This window comes from Coenobita brevimanus, chromosome 101 (genome assembly GCF_032717465.1).
Source record: "Coenobita brevimanus isolate Jiangsu-jjx chromosome 101, ASM3271746v2, whole genome shotgun sequence".
In the NCBI taxonomy this organism is placed as follows: Eukaryota; Metazoa; Arthropoda; class Malacostraca; order Decapoda; family Coenobitidae; genus Coenobita; species Coenobita brevimanus.
Window position 1 is genome coordinate 50,937,079 of NC_137054.1, and position 19,545 is coordinate 50,956,623.

The 19,545-nt window shown below is 41.8% G+C and overlaps 1 protein-coding gene across 1 annotated transcript in view; it reads right to left on the reverse strand.

Moving 5' to 3' along the window:
* Positions 1-19,545, reverse strand: part of LOC145414862 (DNA-directed RNA polymerase II subunit RPB1-like) — a 236,097-nt gene that overhangs the window by 171,565 nt on the left and 44,987 nt on the right. Inside the window, exon 3 of the mRNA XM_080284285.1 lies at positions 12,407-12,722. Coding sequence (XP_080140411.1) covers positions 12,407-12,722 — 316 coding nt within the window. The remainder of the gene's footprint in view (positions 1-12,406; positions 12,723-19,545) is intronic.

Here is a 19,545-nt window from a genome sequence, read left to right on the forward strand (position 1 = left end):
AAGAACAGACTTAGCATGATTCCGGGCAGTAATGTAGAAAAGATGTGATTCAGGGGTGGATTGGCTCCGGTACCTTTTATAGGCCCTCTCCTTATTGCGGACAGCATTAGAACAAGTGTGATTAAACCAAGGCTTTCTTGCATTAGTCAAAGGATATGAGAAAGGAATGTATGCTTCCATGCCCGAGACAATAACCTCCGTAATGCGCAAGGCACACTCAGATGGCTCCCGGCCATGGAAGCAATAATCATTCCAGGGAAAATCATAGAAGTACTGCCTGAGGGCCTACCAATCTGCAGCTCCAAAGTGCCACACACAATGTTTCTTTGGAGGCTCCACAGGCCATACTGGAGCGACAGAACAGGTTAAGGTAATGAGGTTGTGATCGGAGGAGCCCAGCGGAGAGAAAAGATTAACAGTGTAAACCGAAGGATTAGTTGTAGGGAAGAGGTCAAGAATGTTGGAGCTCTCTCCAAGGCAGTCAGGGATACGGGTAGGGTGCAGTACAAGCTGCTCTAGGTCATTAATCCCTTAACCGCGGGAGGTCACTTTCGTGACGTTTGGGTGGGTGCAAGGGATCATACCGCGAAGCGTCACTTCTGTGATTCTGTGTTATTTTGAATTCGCCCGGGCTTTCAAGTGGTGGCTTGTATCATCTGTCAGTACTGCCTGTGTCCAGCTATAGTCAGCGCTGCTAATGTTATCTGTACTCCCATCCATTGTTAACAATTTAGCCATTTTTCCCCTGTCCTTGACTCCCCTCCATTACCCTCTCCTCCCACCTGCCTAGCTGTGCCGTGCTACGCAACTCCTGCCTGGATTTTTCCATTCATTTCATCCATTGAAATGTGCCCTACGCCCTATTCTTATACAAAATAATATGTAAAAATAAAGAGAAAAGGTAACCGATACTGCCATACACCTGGAATGGGCTAATTATCACCTGGCAACACTCCACGTGCACTCATTCGCTAATTTTCCCTGTTTATTTCACTTTGAAATATGCCGTATGACCTATTCTCGTAATAAAAATATAAGAAAGGAAGGGAGAAGCCTAAGTGATATTTACATTCACCTGGAACTACCTAATTTATTATGTATTGCCTAGATTTCCTGCCAATCATTTCACAGCATATAAATTAGCAGCTGTCACCACGCTGACATTGTCAGCCCTTCCCTACCTATAATACGCCACATCATTCAGTTTACTGTTGTCTTTTGAGGTGAAACCATATCAGATTCGTGCCCCTCCACTTCCACCACTTCTGAGTCCACTGCAAAGGACCCTGTGACCTCTACCCCTACTAAACCTCGTGTGGGAAGGGGTAAAGGACTAAGTGACTCTCCTGTGGAACGTGAACTGGCTAATTTATCCATGACAATGATGGACAGTGACTACAATCTTTCTGGTGAATCGTGTGATGAGCCAGTGGAGGAAATGGTGACAGAAACTTCCCATACGAGTGCCTCAGTGTCCCAGGTTTGTCCTGGCTTCAAGGGAAAGGAGCCCTTAGTTACTGCAAGTGACAGTGCATAACAGTGCGAATAAAATAGAAATGTAAATAAAATAGAAAATGTAAATAGAAATGTAAATAATTACTAATCTAAGAATATGAGTATAAATACTTTTTTTTTTTTTTTTTTTTTTTTTTTTTATGCGAGGAAGAAGGAACCAAAGGCCATGAGCCCGCAGTAACAGTTCCCTCCAAGAGAAAAACAAAATACAATAGAGAGCCAAATTCAAGATCCGATCATTTTGAGATGCCTGGACACACTGCGTTTGAAAGACTGGAGATCATAGGCAGGAGGAAATACAGACAGAGGGAGACAGTTCCAGAGCTGACCTGTTGCATGAATGAAAGACTGGGAGTAACGGTTAACTCTTGCATTAGAGAGTTGGACAGAAAAGGGATGAGAGTTTGCTGCCAGACGGGTGCTACGCGCCCGTCGTAGAGGTGGAGGAATGCAAGCAGACAGTTCAGAGGAGCAGTGACCATTAAAGTAGCGATAGAAAAGAGATAAAGATGCAACAGTGCGGCGAAGAGACAGAGGTTGAAGGGAGTCAGTAAGAGGAGGAGAGTTAATGAGACGAAAAGCCTTTGACTCCACCCTATTGAGAAGAGCTGTATGTGGGGAGCCTCCCCACACATGAGAGTTGTACTCCACACAGGGGCGGATAAAACCCCTGTATAGAGTCAACAATTGTGCAGGGGTAAAGAAAGAGCGGAGTCGGCTTAGCACACCCAATCTCTTGGAAGCAGATTTTACAAGAGAAGTAATATGATCTTTCCAAGATAAGTCCCGAGTAAATGAAACCCCAAGCATGTTCAAGGATGATGCAGGATTAATCTGAATATTATTAAACATTAGTGGGTATACCTGTGGAAGATTTTGTCGGGTTGATAGGTGTAAGAACTGAGTCTTAGATGCATTAAAGACAACCATATTATTTTTACCCCAGTCAGAGATATGAGCCAAGTCAGACATTAGGTGTGCCATAGCCTCATCCCTTGTTTCTTGAAGTAACTGTTTACTGAATGAGAAAGTGAATGCCTGGAGTGAAAATAAACTACTAGTAATGAAGGAAACTTATGGATAAATATTGTATATATAAATAAGTGTAATAAAGTCCTAGGAATATAAAGTGTGAGTGTGTTTATAATAAATGACAGCTCCGCCTCAGAATACCAGCTAGGAACGAGCGTGGGTGGAAAGCTCATACGCGCTCGTAATTTACATTGCTTTCACAGCATTTCTTTTTTTTTTGGAGTATGGATTCCAAACTACTTGAAATTCACAGAACAGTGTTTGTAGTGATAATATCAGGCAGTGGTAACCATATTACGGGGTATTGGGAAATGTACAGTGGAGACTTTGTCACCCAACTTCATAAGTCTCCACAAGTCCTACTGTAGTTGACAAAGGCTTGACAAACATCCCAGGAGAAAGCTGAAGGTTACGTGCCATATGCATATACAGTACATCCCCACAGTACGCAAGTTCCGAGTACATGATCCCCCTTGTACGCGAGGACCTTTTTTTTTTTTCTTTCTTTCTTTAGTGTACTTTTTATTAGTAAGTGAATTGAACTCCTTGTAAGCGAGACAGGCAGAGAAGAGTGGCCCAAATCCGGGGTTACCCCAAGTATGCAACAGTGCCCCCCCCACAAGAAGCGATAACGGTTGCCTACGCTCCGCCCATCTTGAGCAGGAGATAGCAACAGAAAAGGCAGCAACACCAGTGATGGAGAGTGAAGCTTTGTCCATGATGGAGATCAGCAGGGTACTGTGTGCCCTTGATAAAATCAAGGTAAAATTCAAGGACATCGAACGCTCTGAGTTGCGTGTGGAGGAGGTGATGTCTTCACTGGACATCTACTACACCGACAAGCACAACCAGGAAGTAAACAGACAGAAGCAAACACTCATCGCCTGTTTCCTTTGGCTTGAACAAAGTGAGGAATCACTCCCTTCAACATCAGAAGAGCCATATCCTGAGGAGGATCAAGAGGTTGATTCGATGTCTGAGGTGTCAGAAATAGACTTTGATGGGCTTATGAACGAAGTGAGTGCATTAGGTAGTGAAAGTGTCGAAAGTGCTGGTGACAAAAGTGGTGAGGAAGGTGGTGTGTTGGGTGGTGTGGTGTGTGATGCAGGAGATGCACACTAGGTGCCTCATCCTGCCTTGGATCCTCTTCTTACCTCCATCACGCCTGTTGTCATCTTGGGTAAAGGTGAGCAGCCATATTCTTGTTGGTTTAGTCAAGCCATATCCTTGTTGATTTACCTAGTAAAGCCATAATCTTGTTGGTTTACTTTATCTTAGGTAATATGTCTTAGATAGTTTCCCTGTATAGTACACCACTTAGGTCTGAAAGGCATCTCAAGGGTTGCCCACGAAGGGGGGTGCCGCCCATATGTAATTTTTCCCGAAGTTTATGTATTCACAGAATGCAAATTCCTAGTATGCGATGTCCTCTGCCACCCATATAGGCGTGTACTAGGGGGATGTACTGCATAATTATAATATTCTAGAACTAACGGCCGTATGCTTAAAGCTAATGTAGGGCCTTTCCTAAGGGCCCTATATCAAAATGGTTTGCTAAAAGTATAAGTAGGGAAAGGCTTCCCTCAATTTGTAGGGGTTGTTCCAACATTTTTTTTTAGGGGAGGAATGCTTGGTTTTCGCAAACCCTACATTTGATTATTCATAACAAAGTAACTTTGTATCTCCAGAAGGCATAGAATAATGTAAATAATTTATGTAAAAAATATTTTAACTTGCTAAAAGTACAATGGAAACATACACGGGAACTGAACTGTTGGTTATTAAAACACGCGAGCTGTACCTTGCCAAGTACTAAGTCAAATTCAGGCCCGTCTCTGCCCTGGCGGTGATGCACACTGTCATTTTTATTTTCTTAAGAGTAGTTAACAGTAGGTGAGATCCTAAAATTGACATGTGCAAACCACTTTTATACGTTACCCATGTGATTTAACCGAATACAGAACGTTCAGTCAATGCTAAAGGTAATAATATACGTTAATATATATAACGAGAAAGGTACTGTTCTTCGCTCATAGGACAAACTATGAAGCGTCGTGCCAGCATCGGATCATCTTTGGATTTTAATCTCAGGCACTGCAAACTGTTTTTCATTTTCTTATGATACCATTTTTAGTTACCAGCAGCATTCTATTTATAATTCTTGGTAAACGTTAAGGAGACATAGGACCACCTTATTTTGCGTTTTTTCCTTGCTTTAGCCCTTCATGGAATTCTTCAAGTACTCTCGAATTGTGTTTTCAAGTTACAGTGTTTTTCGTTTCTTTTAAATGTGGTAAAACATGCTTTAAAAAGAGGTGTTTGTTCACGGACAGCCACTATCTTGTGGTGAACGAAGACAGATGGACGCCATCTTAGAGCGCCATATGTGATCGAAATTACCCTTGCAGGCATATTTAAACAAACCTAACCTAACCTTTCGTAACAACCCAACCTTATTTCTCCTAACCTTACCTAACCTATTTTAGACAAACCTAACCAATTTTATGCTAACCTAACCAAACTTATCCTTACCTGTGCGCAATGACTGATGAACGCCATCTTTCAGCGAAATTGCCCTTTATCAATTATTATTTACCCAAACCTAACATAAATTTTCGTAATTCAACCCAGACTTATTTATTCTAACTTGTTTTAAGCTAACCTAACCAGTTTTAAGGTAACCTAACCAAATTTATCTTAACCTAACCTGACCTAACTCCAGCGCTAACTATCATATTTACAACATTGGTATTGACTGAAAAGTTTATTACTATAATACATGTAGTACATAAAGCATATGTACAAATAAGTGCCGATATATAACACAAATGACGGGAAATTATTTTGTTTTGGTGTTGATTGACTTCGTCTGGACAAAGAACAGTCACGGCGACTCCCACGGGAGCACTTCTGAAGTACCAACTGGTCACGCAGGGCTACAAACCGCCCCCTTTCCCTAAATGTTCTCTTAGCATACCATGTAAAAATTTAGGACCTGCTTGTGCTTTCCTTAGTGTGTAAAGTAGGGACCAATGTAGGGCCTCTCCATATTTGTTTAAGCATACAGCCATAATAACTGATTTTTGGCAAATATTTTTAAAAAGTCAGTCAGAGCGCAAGTATCTCCGTGGGACGGGCACGGCGCGCTTCCGACATCCCCGCGGTTAAAGGGTTAAGTATAGAAAAGATGTAAGCTTGTTTACCAGGTGGATCGGTGAAAGGAGAGGAGAGCCAGAGGTGGTGGTGAATATTGAAATCTCCTTGAATGGAGATTTCTGAGAAAGGAGAAATGGATAGTGTGTGTTCCATCGTAGAAGTAAGATAGTCAAAGAATTTTTCATAGTCAGTAGAATTTGGAGATAAGTAAACAGCGCAGATATATTTAGTCAGAGAATGACAGGAAAGCCAAAGCCAGACTGTAGAGAATTCAGAAGAATCGAGTTCAGGAACACGAAAGCAAAATAAGTCGTTGCGTATGTATACACAACAACCACATTTGGCTTTGAAATGAGTATAGAGAAAGTAGGGGGATACAGAAAAAGGTTTGTTGTCAGCTGCCTCAGACAGCTGAGTCTCAGTTGGGAAAAGAAGGTGAGGTTTAGAGGAGGAGAGGTGGTGCTCAACAGAGTGAAAGTTAGAGGAAAGGCCACAAATGTTGCAGAAATGAAGAAGAAGTGAGTCAGACAGTGGTTCCATTTACACTGTACATACGCATAACCTTCCATAATCCTTCCCTGTCTACTTTGTTGTATGCTTTTTCCAAATCCATAAATGCCAAAAACACCTTACAGTCCTTCTCACAAGCCTTCTCCATTATCTATCTCACTGTAAATCTTTGATCCAAACATCCTCTGCCATCTCTAAAGCCACCCTGTTCATCAATCACTAGGACTTCTGATATCTCTCTTACTTTATAAAAATTCTTCCATATACCTCCCCTACAATGCTCATTATGCCAATATAATTCTTGCACTCACTTCACTCACTTTATTTTTGTACTTGGGTACAATCACAGCCTTTATCTACTCTGCTGGCACAGTTTCACTCATCCATGCCATCTCATTTATTTCCAACAAGCACTTCATTCTGCTCTCCCCACTACACTGCACTTAATCATCTCTGCATACATCTCATCAACCCCAGCTGCTTTCCCATTTTTCAGCTGCTTAACAGCATTCTTCGCCTGTACGAGGGTCACGATTCCTGGCAGTGCATTCCTTCTCTGTACACCCCCAAAACAAAAGATGTTTACAGCCATTCTGCTCTCTATTCCCATTCACCATTCTTTCAAAGTATTCTTTCCATTTGGTCCTTACTTCATCCCCATGGGTTAATCTACCACTTACATCCTTCACACTTTCACATTTCCTTCTGCTGTCACTTCTACATTTTTGCACCTCTTTCCAGAATAACTTCCTATTTTCAGAGTAGTTTGCATTCATTTTTCTTCCTAGATCATCATTTACTTCCTTGTTTTTCCTCTTCACTATTCTCTTCATGTGCTTCTTGCTCTCAATGTACAGTAATACCCTGATATACGATATCCCTAGATGCGATACCCCACCTTAACGATGGGGGTAAAAATACCACCATACCCCGCCTAATGATGGCCAAACCCCAGTTTAACAATGGGCTCTGTTTTTTTTTTTACCAATTTTGATGACATTTTAGAGTAAAATTGTGTGTTTAGGTTGATTTATAAATAGTTTTTAGACTTTGATTAATATGTTTTAGCCATAGGTGGGGTGAACATTGTCATTTTGGGATACAGTTTACTAAATTTTATTTTTTCCAGACCTTTATTTGACGATTTTCAGATTTAATTCGTTGGTTTTAGTGAGTTATTTACAGGTGTTAGGCTTAGGTTAGCTTCTTTTACAGCTGTTATGCCATTTAGACTGGCTTTAAACTGGCTTTTGGGCTCATTTGGGTGGGTTTTGGACTTGGTTGGGGGGAAGCCAAGGCTGAAAAATGCATCCCATTACTTTACTTGTTAAGGCTACCCTGATACACGATACCCCGCCAAACAATGGGTTTTTACCTTACCAATTGCCTCGTTAAACTAGGGTATACATGTTACTAGTTCTTATTTCAACTGGGCCCCTGTTCTATAACCACTCTAGCCACTTCTTCCTCATTTCCTCCACTGTTCTCCTAACCTCTTCATACTGCCATGCCATACCTTCTGTCTTTGTTGTTACTCTTGCCACACCACACACCAATTCAGCATTCCTAACTATGCAATCCCTATATGCATTCCATAAGCTGTCCAGATCCATTTCATTCTAATGTACTGTTTCTGACTCCCCCCTTACTTTGGTTCTGTATTCATCTGCCGTTTCTTTGATCCTCAGCTTCACTTTCAGTCTTTCTCCCTGACTGCTCCTCTCTCTCTCCTGGTCCACCTTACTCCTCTCAGCTTGATTTTGCATACCACATTCATATGATCAGACAGACCTTCACATCATCATCTCATGGCCCTTGTATCAGCAACCATTCCCAGCATCATCATCTCTAAGAGCACATAATCAACCAGGCTCTTTTCAACATGATCCCTGTTCCCTCTAAACCACGTACTGTATATTTATGTGCATCTTTGCGTTTGAAATACAAGCTGCAAATGCACAACCTCCTTTCCTGTCACATATCCTCCAGCTGCTTCTCATTATCATTTTCACCTCTCATTATGTCATCCTCAGGACCAATGCGTACTCTTCCATTCATATGCTCTATCAAATTTGTAAATTCTTGAAACTGAAACTACTGTAGCTAACGAAACTGAACATCTTCTATACCTTACTGAAGCTAATGAAACTGAACATTTTCTATGCCTGCACTTACTTTAAATTTTTTACCTCCCTCACACATGATGCTTCCTCACATTTATTTCCATCATTCATCATGTAATCCAGTGTTGCCCCATGAGGAGCATATGAGCCCGGGGATGGGCAACTTGGTCCTGACATTCAAGACGAGAATGACCAGCCTCACTCATCCCTGAGTGGCATTACATAGGCAATAAACCCCAACCACCCCTTGGATATAAACCTGCACTGGCTCAATCCGACTGGAGAGCCTTAATTGTCCACAAAACCACCAGGTGCCATAATTTGGTTACATAGTTACCACCCAGTGTAGTATATGGTTTCCTTTGTGTACAGGAAACCATTTGGCTTGTCACTCAGTGCAGAGTCATCCATAGACAGAAAGAGGAAAGAATGAAGGAAAGAAGGACAGAAGAGGAAGGATGGAAAGATGGACGACAGAAAAAAGCAGGCAGGCCGAGAGAAGCACAACACAGAGTGAGTGGATGGTGAGTGCCCCCACTAACCCAGTGAGTCCAAACAACAGCACACTGCATGGTACTTAGTCATGTAGTTAACCCTCAACCCCTAAGGTCCTAAACAGCCCTGTAGGGGTTTGGGTTACTTTGACACCCTGGCCTAAAAAGCCCGATAGAGCAATTGCAATAAAAAACTGCATTCAAACTTTCCTGCTTCTTACTTGATGCTGCTCCAGCTACGAACTGAGAGGAAGGGAGGAGGGCTCCGGCCCACCAACAGAGTAGGGGTGAGCCCCCTCTGCCCTGTCTCTCCCTCTGCCTACCCCCTCAGTTGATGCCTTATGTGACATATCCCACTCTTTCTACCCTTCCTACTGCCGCCACTAGAGCATAGAGGTGAGGTTTGGCTGTAGCAGTGACTCCTTTCCTGCCCCCCACCCATCCCACTCACCTTACCCCCCCGGCTTGGCTGCTGAGAGACATATCCCTCACCACTTCTTCCTACTCAAATGTGCAGATAAAGGTGATATTTCCACGCACTACACTCACTCCCTCTCTCTGGAAATTCCCCATCCTTCCAACACCTTCCTCCTTTCCTCCACTGTATTACTCCCCTACATCCTCGGGTGACGCATCGAAAGAAGTTTCATTTCCTGACCTCATTGCACTTTATGAACCTACAATAAGACCTTGCTTTTATTGTGGCAATACCTAGTGTATGTATAGTAATATGTGTTTATGTTATTAGCCCAATGTAACGTATATTAATGGAAATTTACCATGCATTACCATATTTTTCTGTGGGTTACGTCTCTATGCCACTGCTTTTTAACATCTTTAGAGTTGTAATTATTTGTTTTCCTACTGTATGTGGAATATTTCTGCACATATAAAGCTGTGTTATATCTTTATGTTACAAATATATCATGATATTTTATTATCATGTTTGTTGTGCTAATTTCATAGATGAATGTATCATTTCTATTTTCTGCATGAAAAATTTTTCACCAAGAATGTATTTTTTCACGACTTATTCTTCATTCAGGTTTAATTAGGCAACGTTCATTCATGTCTAGGAACATTAATCCCCTTGAATATCGTGAGTTTTGACAGATGAGTCACCGTAAAGAGACTTTTTTCCACGAGGTACTGCCTCTCGCAAGGCTGGAAAGGGTAACTATCATTTTCCTTGCCGTGCTGCTGTGCGAGAACTACTCGGTCAATTTGGATGAGACTTACATCTTCGGGTGTTTAAATTCTTGCTCTTGAAATATATGCCATAAATTTTGACGTTTACAATACCTGAAAAAAACACCCCTTTTTTTGCAGTTCAGGGAGGAGGTGGGTCGAGCAAATTGCAGACTTTAGGGGTTAATGAAGCATCTCAATATCATTACCATTTCAGTGCACAAATACTGACTCATAAGCTCTCTTTGATTTTTAAGAAAATGTATTATCCGCAATTTACAAAACATCTATCTATCTCTCCATCTGTTGCCAGATGCCTCACTCCCGTACAGGGTGGCAACAAACAAATCGCCTCCACGTCGCCCTGTCCAATGCTATTTCACTGCCCTGCTCCCAACTCACACCCCCCTCTCTCATATATCTCTCCACCCCATCCCTCCATCTCATCCTCGGCCTCCCCCTCCCTCCACCTCACTCACATACACTCTCCTTGTCAGTCTCTCATCCTCCATCCTCTCCACATGGCCAAACCACCTCAGTGTGTTACTCCTAACACTTCCTATCACATCCATATCCACAACACACCGCTCCTTTATGTCCTCATTTGTCAGCCTGTCTCTCCATGCAACTCCACAGGCTCCTCTTAAATAACTCATTTCCACTGCTCTCACTCTTCACTTGTTCTTCCAACAACGTCCAAGCTTCACTTCCATACGTTAGAGTTGGTATAACAATACTGTCATGTAAGTAAGTTTTTCACTTCCATGCTCACTTCCCTGTTTCTTACTGCTTTCAAGGAACCAGCAACCTTTCTTCCTTGTTGTACCCTTTCAAGCACTTCACCTTCCAAACCTCCATCCTTACTCATCACACTACCCAAGTACTTGAACGTACTCATATTTTCCAATTCCTCACCATCCAACCTCACTGTCCATTCACTGACTTCACCTCTCTCAAAGACCATCACTTTACTTTTCCCTACATTCACCTTTAGATTAAGTTTCTTACACACACTCCCAAACTCATCCATCAAGCCTTGCAGCTCTCCTTTGTCTGCACTCAACAACACAGTATCATCTGCAAACAACAGTACAGGGAGTTTCCAAACACTACCCCCTCTCACCAGGGCCACTCCAACATGCACTGCCCTACCTTGTACCTCTTTTATTACCCCATCCATGTACAGACTGAACAACCATGAAGACATGACACATCCCTGTTTCAACCCAACCTTCAAAGAGAAAAATTCACTCAGTTCACTATCCACATGCACTGCAGCCTTCGTACCATCGTACATACTCTTCACAGAATTCAGCAACTTCCCATCTACTCCATATATTCTTAATATTTTCCACAATCCTTGTCTATCAATCCTGTCATATCCTTTCTCCAAATCCATGAAAGCCGCATACAACTTATTTCCCTTCTCTAGAAACTTTTCCACTAAAGATCTAAGAATGAATATCTGATCTACACAACCTCTTCCCTTCCTAAAGCCTCCCTGTTCTTCTCCAACTAATTTCTCTGTTCTTTCTCTAACTCTGTCAATAAGTATCCTACCATACACTTTTCCTATTATACTAAGAAGACAAATGCCCCTATAATTACCACACACTTCTTTTTCCCCTTTTCCTTTGTACAAGGGAATAATTATACCTGACTTCCAATCCTCCAGGACTCTACCTTCCTCCTAAGCCAATCTGTACATCTTCCACATCCATTCTACTACTATCTCTCCCCCATGCTTCAGCATTTCACCACACACACAATTCCTGGGGCTTTCCCCAGTTTGACTTTCTTCATTGCTTCCACAACTTCTATCCTACTGATTTCTTCCTGTCTTCTCACCTCCCTCCTTCTCCCAGCCATTCCCCAGCCAATTATACTTGCATTACTTCCATCCTCTATGTTCAACAATTCTTTAAAGTGTTCTCTCCATCTGCTCACTTTTTCTCCCTTGTCCATTAGCAATCTACCATTTTTATCTACAATAAAAACTACTTGTCTGTAAAAGGTGACTGCAATATCTGTGACAATTTCCCCCACAACATAAGAGTGTGTTTCAATAAATATAACAAATCTGACACCTATACAGTAAAAAGTGTTATCATGGTTAATATGAAAAATCATCAAAGATCGATAAGAGAAATAAGACAAAATTAATACTACTTACAATGAAGACTAATCCACATTTTTTTTTTTTTTTATTCACTGCTTATATAAGTGAAATTTGTATACTGCCAGTGAGTTTTAAGACAGATCAATATAATTATGAACACAGTTGTCACCTTACAATTCAACATTTCCTTGATCAATATAATTATGAACACAGCTGTCACCTTACAATTCAACACTTCCTCAAACAAAATTAACTATAATTATGCTTACCTGTAATGTGTTTGAAGATCTCATATACACGCTCAGCAGTGAGAATCTGCTTGCGTTCCTGTGAATCCTCATTGACGTGTTTCCATTCTGCAATTAGTTCAAGGCCCATACGTTTGATGTTGGGCTGATATCTGCCACAGCCACCATGGCCTGCCCCCTTCTTGTTGCCACCCATGTCTTCAGCATCTTTATTGACATCAATTTCATCACCACCTTCACAGATCATCTTCCCCTTGCACAAGTTGTACACGTGCTGCAACCGCTTGCGAGGTTGACCCTTCGACTTGGTCACAATTTCACGAATCTTTGGATATTGCTTGAGTGGGGTGAGAAAGAAGAGATTTTAAACACCACACAAAAGCAGGAACCTATATAGTTAGGATATAAGGACACATAATCTGTAAGTTCACAGGAATAAATATGAAAATAAAGCAAGGACTGTTTACTTTCTAAACACAGACATGAACCTGAAAGTCTGTTCCCTAAGGCTCTGAAGCCCTCTTACATCTCACAATTTCACATGACACTACGTCAGTGCTAATACCCCCTGGATATATTAAAAACATACTGGGGCTGTTTCATATTAGAACGGATGTTTTAAAGACATGTTGGTAGGTATTGTGGAATATCTCTAGTCTGTTGCAACAAAATTCAAATTGCCACACTGCTTCCTGCCCAATTTCTACACACATGACCATCATCAAAGGTTGAAGAATCACAAACAGGGTAACCAGAAACTAGTGATTAGCTTTATCATCCCAATCTAAAATACAGTCAAGTCGCCTAAGGCACGGCCAATTGGTTCTGGAATAAGCCCGCACCATAGAAAACCATGCCATACAAATAACTAAACTAATGGGAAAAGTGGAATTTGGTTCTGGACATTCACCCAAAGTCCCCCTTTTCACCCCACTTTTCCCCATTTCCCCCTGCTTTACACAAGCAAACAATTAAGCAATCAGTCAAGGCATGTATTACACACAAAGTAAACACTAGACAATAAATAATAAACAGCTTTAAGAGCATAAAACACTGAACGTACCTAACTCCAACACCGATAGTGCTAAAGTGGAAGGGGTAGGGTTGGGGGTTCTGAGGCAAGATGTGCATTTCAAACCTTGCCGCGCCTCCGCACCATAGGTATTTTGTAAGCGTGGTTCATTTTTTGGTTCTGGCACCTTGTCATGTCACAGAAAACCGTGCCATAGAAGTGAATGGAAATTTAAACGACGCCCATTGGACTGGGCAAACTTGGGCTGCCTGGATGTTGCTACTCCTCACCCTGCCCTCGGGTGGGAAAGGAGGTCCAGATGATATATATACAGTACTGTGTATATATATATATATATATATATATATATATATATATATATATATATATATATACAGTAAAACCTCGATATAACGGATTTCAATAGACCGGAATTCACTTTCATTGGACTCGAGGAGCTACCGGACTAAATTCCTATATATCACAAAAAAGTTCGATAAAGCCAGAAGCAGTCCGGACTGCCTGACCATTTCAGCTGTGTTCACCACAATAAGGTAAATAAAAGACATGTTTATCAGTGTACAGTACAGTATTATTAAAGTAATCACTCCAATATCCGGATCAATAGAGCCATCGGTAGGTTCGGATATTGGTTTTGTCCGGATATTGGGCCCCAGCTTATGGACTTGTACTTACGGACCCTAACACAGAGAAACACCTATACAACTCCCTCCGGACATGCATAGCACCTATTTAACACCCAAATCACACCAATAAGGCACATAAATGACTGAAATAAATGCAATAGACACATAAAATGTGGGTTTAGAAGTATGTTCATACATTAATAAACATTCTGGTACTTATGGACTCTAACCGAACCTAACCTAACCGAACCTAACCGAACTCTGAAAAACACATTCCTACTGCACATGCATGAGGTAAGTTTAGTATGGAAAGAAGTACAGTATGACACTTTCTGGTAAGTATAGTATGGGAAAAAATACAATATGAAACATTCTGGTAAATATAGTATGGGAAATAGTACAACATGAAACATTTTGGCTACTTACAGCAAGTCCCTGGCCACCTCGATGAATAAACGCCTCCTCTCGGACTCTGACAGTAAGAACGATTTCCTGAAGCACTTGCACTACACTCTTCCTGAAGTCTTGCACTGAACTTAGTCACTAACACACAGAAGTCCGTTCTTTTCACAGTGTTCACTTTAGTCCAAATAATGTTCCATTAAATTTAAGTGTTGCACATTAACTTTTCCCAAGCCATGGCGAAGAGCGTAGGTCTTGTCGCGGTGAGAGACAGGCGGGAAGTGGGGAGGATGCAGCGGCGCTCTATCGGACGTCGGAGGAATGACGAACCAAAACAATGCTCTCACGCGGCGCGCGCGGCAAGTTCAAATTACGGACGGCAAAAAATCGATTTTTTTTTCCATTTTTTTTGGATTTTCAGACCATTTTGGGAATGTTTGATCCCAGGACGATAAGGTTCGGTTAGTGGGGATGTTCGGTTATTGGGCGTCCGGATATTAGAGGGATTACTGTACTGTATATTATACCATTTGATTGATGTAGTGAAATTATAACATACTACAGTACTGCAATGGTAGTCAAAACAGTTTAAAAACCGTTCATGCAATCCGGACTAATGTCTGATATATCAGAAAAAGTCCAAATTAGCAGGGGGAAGTCCGGATGTTGCAATTTCACATTTTTCGGAATGGTTTGGGCCCCAATTAGTCCGTTATACTGAGGTCTTACAGCATATATATATATTAATCCCTCTACTATCTGATGTAATAGAGCCAAAGGCATGTCCAGAAAGAATTCCTGTCCGGAAAGTGGACCCCTGGCTCCTGGACTGGTACTTAAGGACCCTAACCCAGCCTAACTATGAAAGCCACCTAAATAACTCCCTACCGGACATGCATAGCACCTATTTAAACCTATTTAAGACCCTATTCACACCAATAATGGACATAAAGCATGAAATAAATGAAAAGGAACCAAAGAATGAGGAATTAGAAGTGACTGTACCTCAGCAAGGTACTTACAGCATGTCTGTGGCTGCCTTTTCTAAGGATTTGGCAGTGGTGAAAATGCTCTTGAAGCATGTACAGTACTCCTGTGTTATGCTGCACTTAATTCTTTGCACTGTGAGTTATAATTGTTTAACACTGCACATTGTTCCTAACTGCATCATGCCAATTTCAACTGCCAATTTGCACTCCACAGTTAATCCTTTGCACTCTAACTTCTAAATTCTTAACACTGCACAACACTGTAAATTCCTGTGTGGTCTTGTGGCGAAGTATTGCAGTTTATTCACTGTTTATTCACAAAAAAAAGAGCATGTGTGGCTTCCATTGCGATAAGCATCTACTCACCATCGAAGTTAGGCAGTAACTGTTGATGACAGGGAAAAAGAGTTGCCAGATCGCAATGGCCACATTATCAAACTCATCAATTTTCATTACCGAATTTAACTTTTCATTACAAAACTCGTAAAACTAGCATTTATTCTTCACTAATTATATATACAAGTGGAAATAAATGTAATCACTCTCCTTATAATTAACAGCATGTTGATTATTTTCATGCTATGTAGGCTAGGAGATTAATCAGAAAGAGCAAACAATCCACCATCTCCATCCTGTGTATTTTCATACATGTGAAAAAATCTTTTTGTTTTCATTTTTGTTTTTAAAGGCTCTAACATGCTTGCACGCGTCGGCCTTGGTCACCTAATGGCGGCTCTCCATGCTGCACGATCCATTGCAGCCTCCCTGTTCAGTTCCTTAACCCTGAGGTCACACTTAATGACCTCGTCCCACGTCTTTCTCGGTCTACCCCTCATAACCCCACCCCCAATATTAACACTTCTCACCTTCCTCACCCAATTATCATCCCCCATCCTCTCCACATGTCCAAACCATCTCAATCTACCTCTCCTCATCACAACACCAATACACTCCAGTCCCATCCTACCTCTCAACTCTTCCATTGTGAACCCAGTGGATGTGCAGTGGCAGGGACGCACTACACATCCACCTAATCATTGTCATTTCTGTACGTCGGAGCCGGCAAATATCCTCCTCCTTCACTGCCCAGGTCTCACTACCATACAGCATTACACTCCTAACATGCTGCATACAAAGACCCCTTAGCACGTAGGGGGAGTCCTCTCAATGTCGGGAGAGGCAAGAGCTCCCTGAACTTTTTCCACCCACTTCTCACCCTAGCCACCCAGGCCCACCTCCAGCACAAAATATGTCTCCCAAATAACAAAACTCTTCCATACACTCAAGAGATTCACCAGCAAGTTCAATTCTTTCACGTCTGACAATCTCCACCTGCTCTCCCCAGCACGCCGTACACATAAAATCAGCATTATCTCAGTCTACCTCTGATACCACTACATCTCTGCATAATGCATTATTCTGATTCATTACCAAATGAATTTCTCAATACCAAATTGGCCCATATTTGGTAATGAAAAATACCAAATGGCAACCCTGAGAGGGGAGGGGGGAGGAAGGAAGGGGTGAAGGGGCCATGGTGTAAACCAGCTGTTCGGTACTGTGTGGCAATTTCAAATTACGGGTGGGAAAAAATTCAGATTTTGGGGGGATGTTTTCTTTTTTTTTGGCCATTTATGGGTTCCTAAGGTCCAGGCCCACAATGTCCGGTAAGTGGGGTGTCCAGAAAGTGGGCGTCCAGATAGTATGGGGAATTACTGTATATATACAGTGGTTTCTCGAACTACGATGGGCATGGGTACCTAAAAATCACTGCGAAATTCAAACTGAACTTAAGGGAAAAATTAGCTTGGGTCCAAGGTTTCTGAACCTAACTACATAAAATCATGATATTGCCCACACCCCCTGTAAACTTTATGAACTACAATTGTGGTTAAGTAACTGTAGTTCTGCATTGTACAGCCATACTGTCAGTAAGTGTACACTTGGTGTATTTCTGCCCTTTCCTGTATTGCCGTTTCTCCTTTGGCTGCAAAGATTTAGAGGTGCCAGTCTGCTCTTGTCCATTACCACTGCTACCCAGAGAGCCACTCTTGCTTGCCATCTTGAAACAGGTAAGTTGTGACAAAAATACAAAGAAAATACACACAACTAAACTGCAGTGAAATGCATGTCCACACCTGGAAGGTACAGGCTGAAAGTGCAGCACTTGGCCTGCTAGAGAGAGCTACAGCTGCTGTGCAGGACGCCTTGGTCGCAAGATGGCCGCCGACAACAGAACATCACCTTGCACATGGCTTGTTGTTGGTGGTGCCTACTCCCATCCGGGAGCTCTTGTCCTTAAACAACATGACTATTTTTTTTTCTCAGTCTCTATTGTTCATTTCTATGTTGCTCCTTATATTCATAATTACTGTACGTCTCTTCGATTCAGTATTCTGCCTACTATATTTCCTACCAACTGTAATTCATTTTGTTTCAGTATTTCTATAATTGATTTTTTTCTTTAATTTCTTGTTATATCTTCGAGTTATTAAAGTACTGATTAGTTAATAATACTATAAGTATATTTATAGTATTAGGTGAGGTGGAGGGAGGGAGAGGGAGGGGTAGACCGAGGATGAGGTGGAGGGATGGAGTTGAGAGGTATATGAGGGAGGGGGGGGTGAGTTGGGGGGAGGGGAGTCAAATGGTGGGTGACAGAGTGACTTGGAGGCGTTTTGTCTGCGGCCACCCTTTGCGGGATTAGGGCGTCGGGCTATAGATAGATAGATAGAACAGATATTTATAGAATGACGGGGAATAGTCCAGGGTGCGAATTGTCCTGACGGGAAATCATCCATGTTTTGACAGGCTATTATCTGACAGTGAATTGATTTGACGGTGAATTGTCTGGGAAATTTATCATCGTGTGCTCCACATATGAATAAATGATGGTGATTTTCATTCACTTCTTGACACATCACATACGATGTTAGGTTAGGCTCATACTTTTTCTTACAATTTTCCTTCATTTCTAGCATTTTGGTGTGCATAAAAAATATTATCTTTGCTTGTTTTGGTTGGAGTCTGGTCCTGAAAGCACATTACATATGATGTTAGGTTAAGCTCATACTTTTTCTTATAATTTTCCTTCACTTCTAGCATTTTGGTTTGCATCAAACATATTATCTTTGTTTGTTTTGGTTGCAGTCTGGCCCTGACAGCATCGAAATGTGCAACTTTGCATCGAAATGTGAGGTAGGCAGATCACTCTGAAATGCATCAAAATTTGATTCATCGAATTCTAAATTGTCGAAATTCAAGAAACCACTGAATATATATATATATATAAATATATATATAAATATATAGTGCTTGTCAGAAGTATCGAGCGCCTATGGCAGGAAGCGCAATACTGTACTTTTGGCGGAAAAAGAATCACCCGTTTTTGGTACTAAAAATTAAGCCAGATGTTTGGGCCGCTAACATGACGTCACGGCAGCTTGAGGTCTTACTGCGCACTGGTTGGCTCATGCCTCAGTTGCCTACGGGCTGCGTGAGAGGAACTCTGCCGCACCTCCCTCTCTTCTTGCGTCATTTTTTACCTAGTGTCCCGCAGTGTTTTGGCTTTCGCCACTTTATTATGGCCCCTACCCATGAACTTTCGAGTGAAAACATATCACAGATCATTGCTCTAAAGGAGGCAGGCCACCCCACGAAGGAAATTAGTGGTTTGGTCGGTGTGGGTCGATCGACAGTGCGTACGTGGTGTACCCGTTTTCGAGTGGAAAATAGTGGTGACGTTCCAACAAAGAAACCGCAGTCTGGTAGGCCCAGGAAAACTTCCCCGAGGTCTGTTAATGTTTTAAAACGTACAGTGGAGTCTAATCCTCGTGTGAGTGCAAGATAAATTAAGGAGAGCAACTCAGAAGTGTTTGGTGAGGTTTCAGTGCACACGGTGTCTTGAAGAGTCCATGAACTGGTTACACAAGTCACAAGCCTGTGAGAAAGCCTCGTCTTACACGTTACCAGCGACTTCGTAGGCTTGCCTTTGCTAACAAGTACCTTAACTGGGGTGAGGAGCAATGGTTGTCAGTGTTGTGGTCTGATGAGGCGACGTTTAGTGTTACCTGTAATCGAGGAGCGTGCGTGTACTGGCGCAAAGATAGT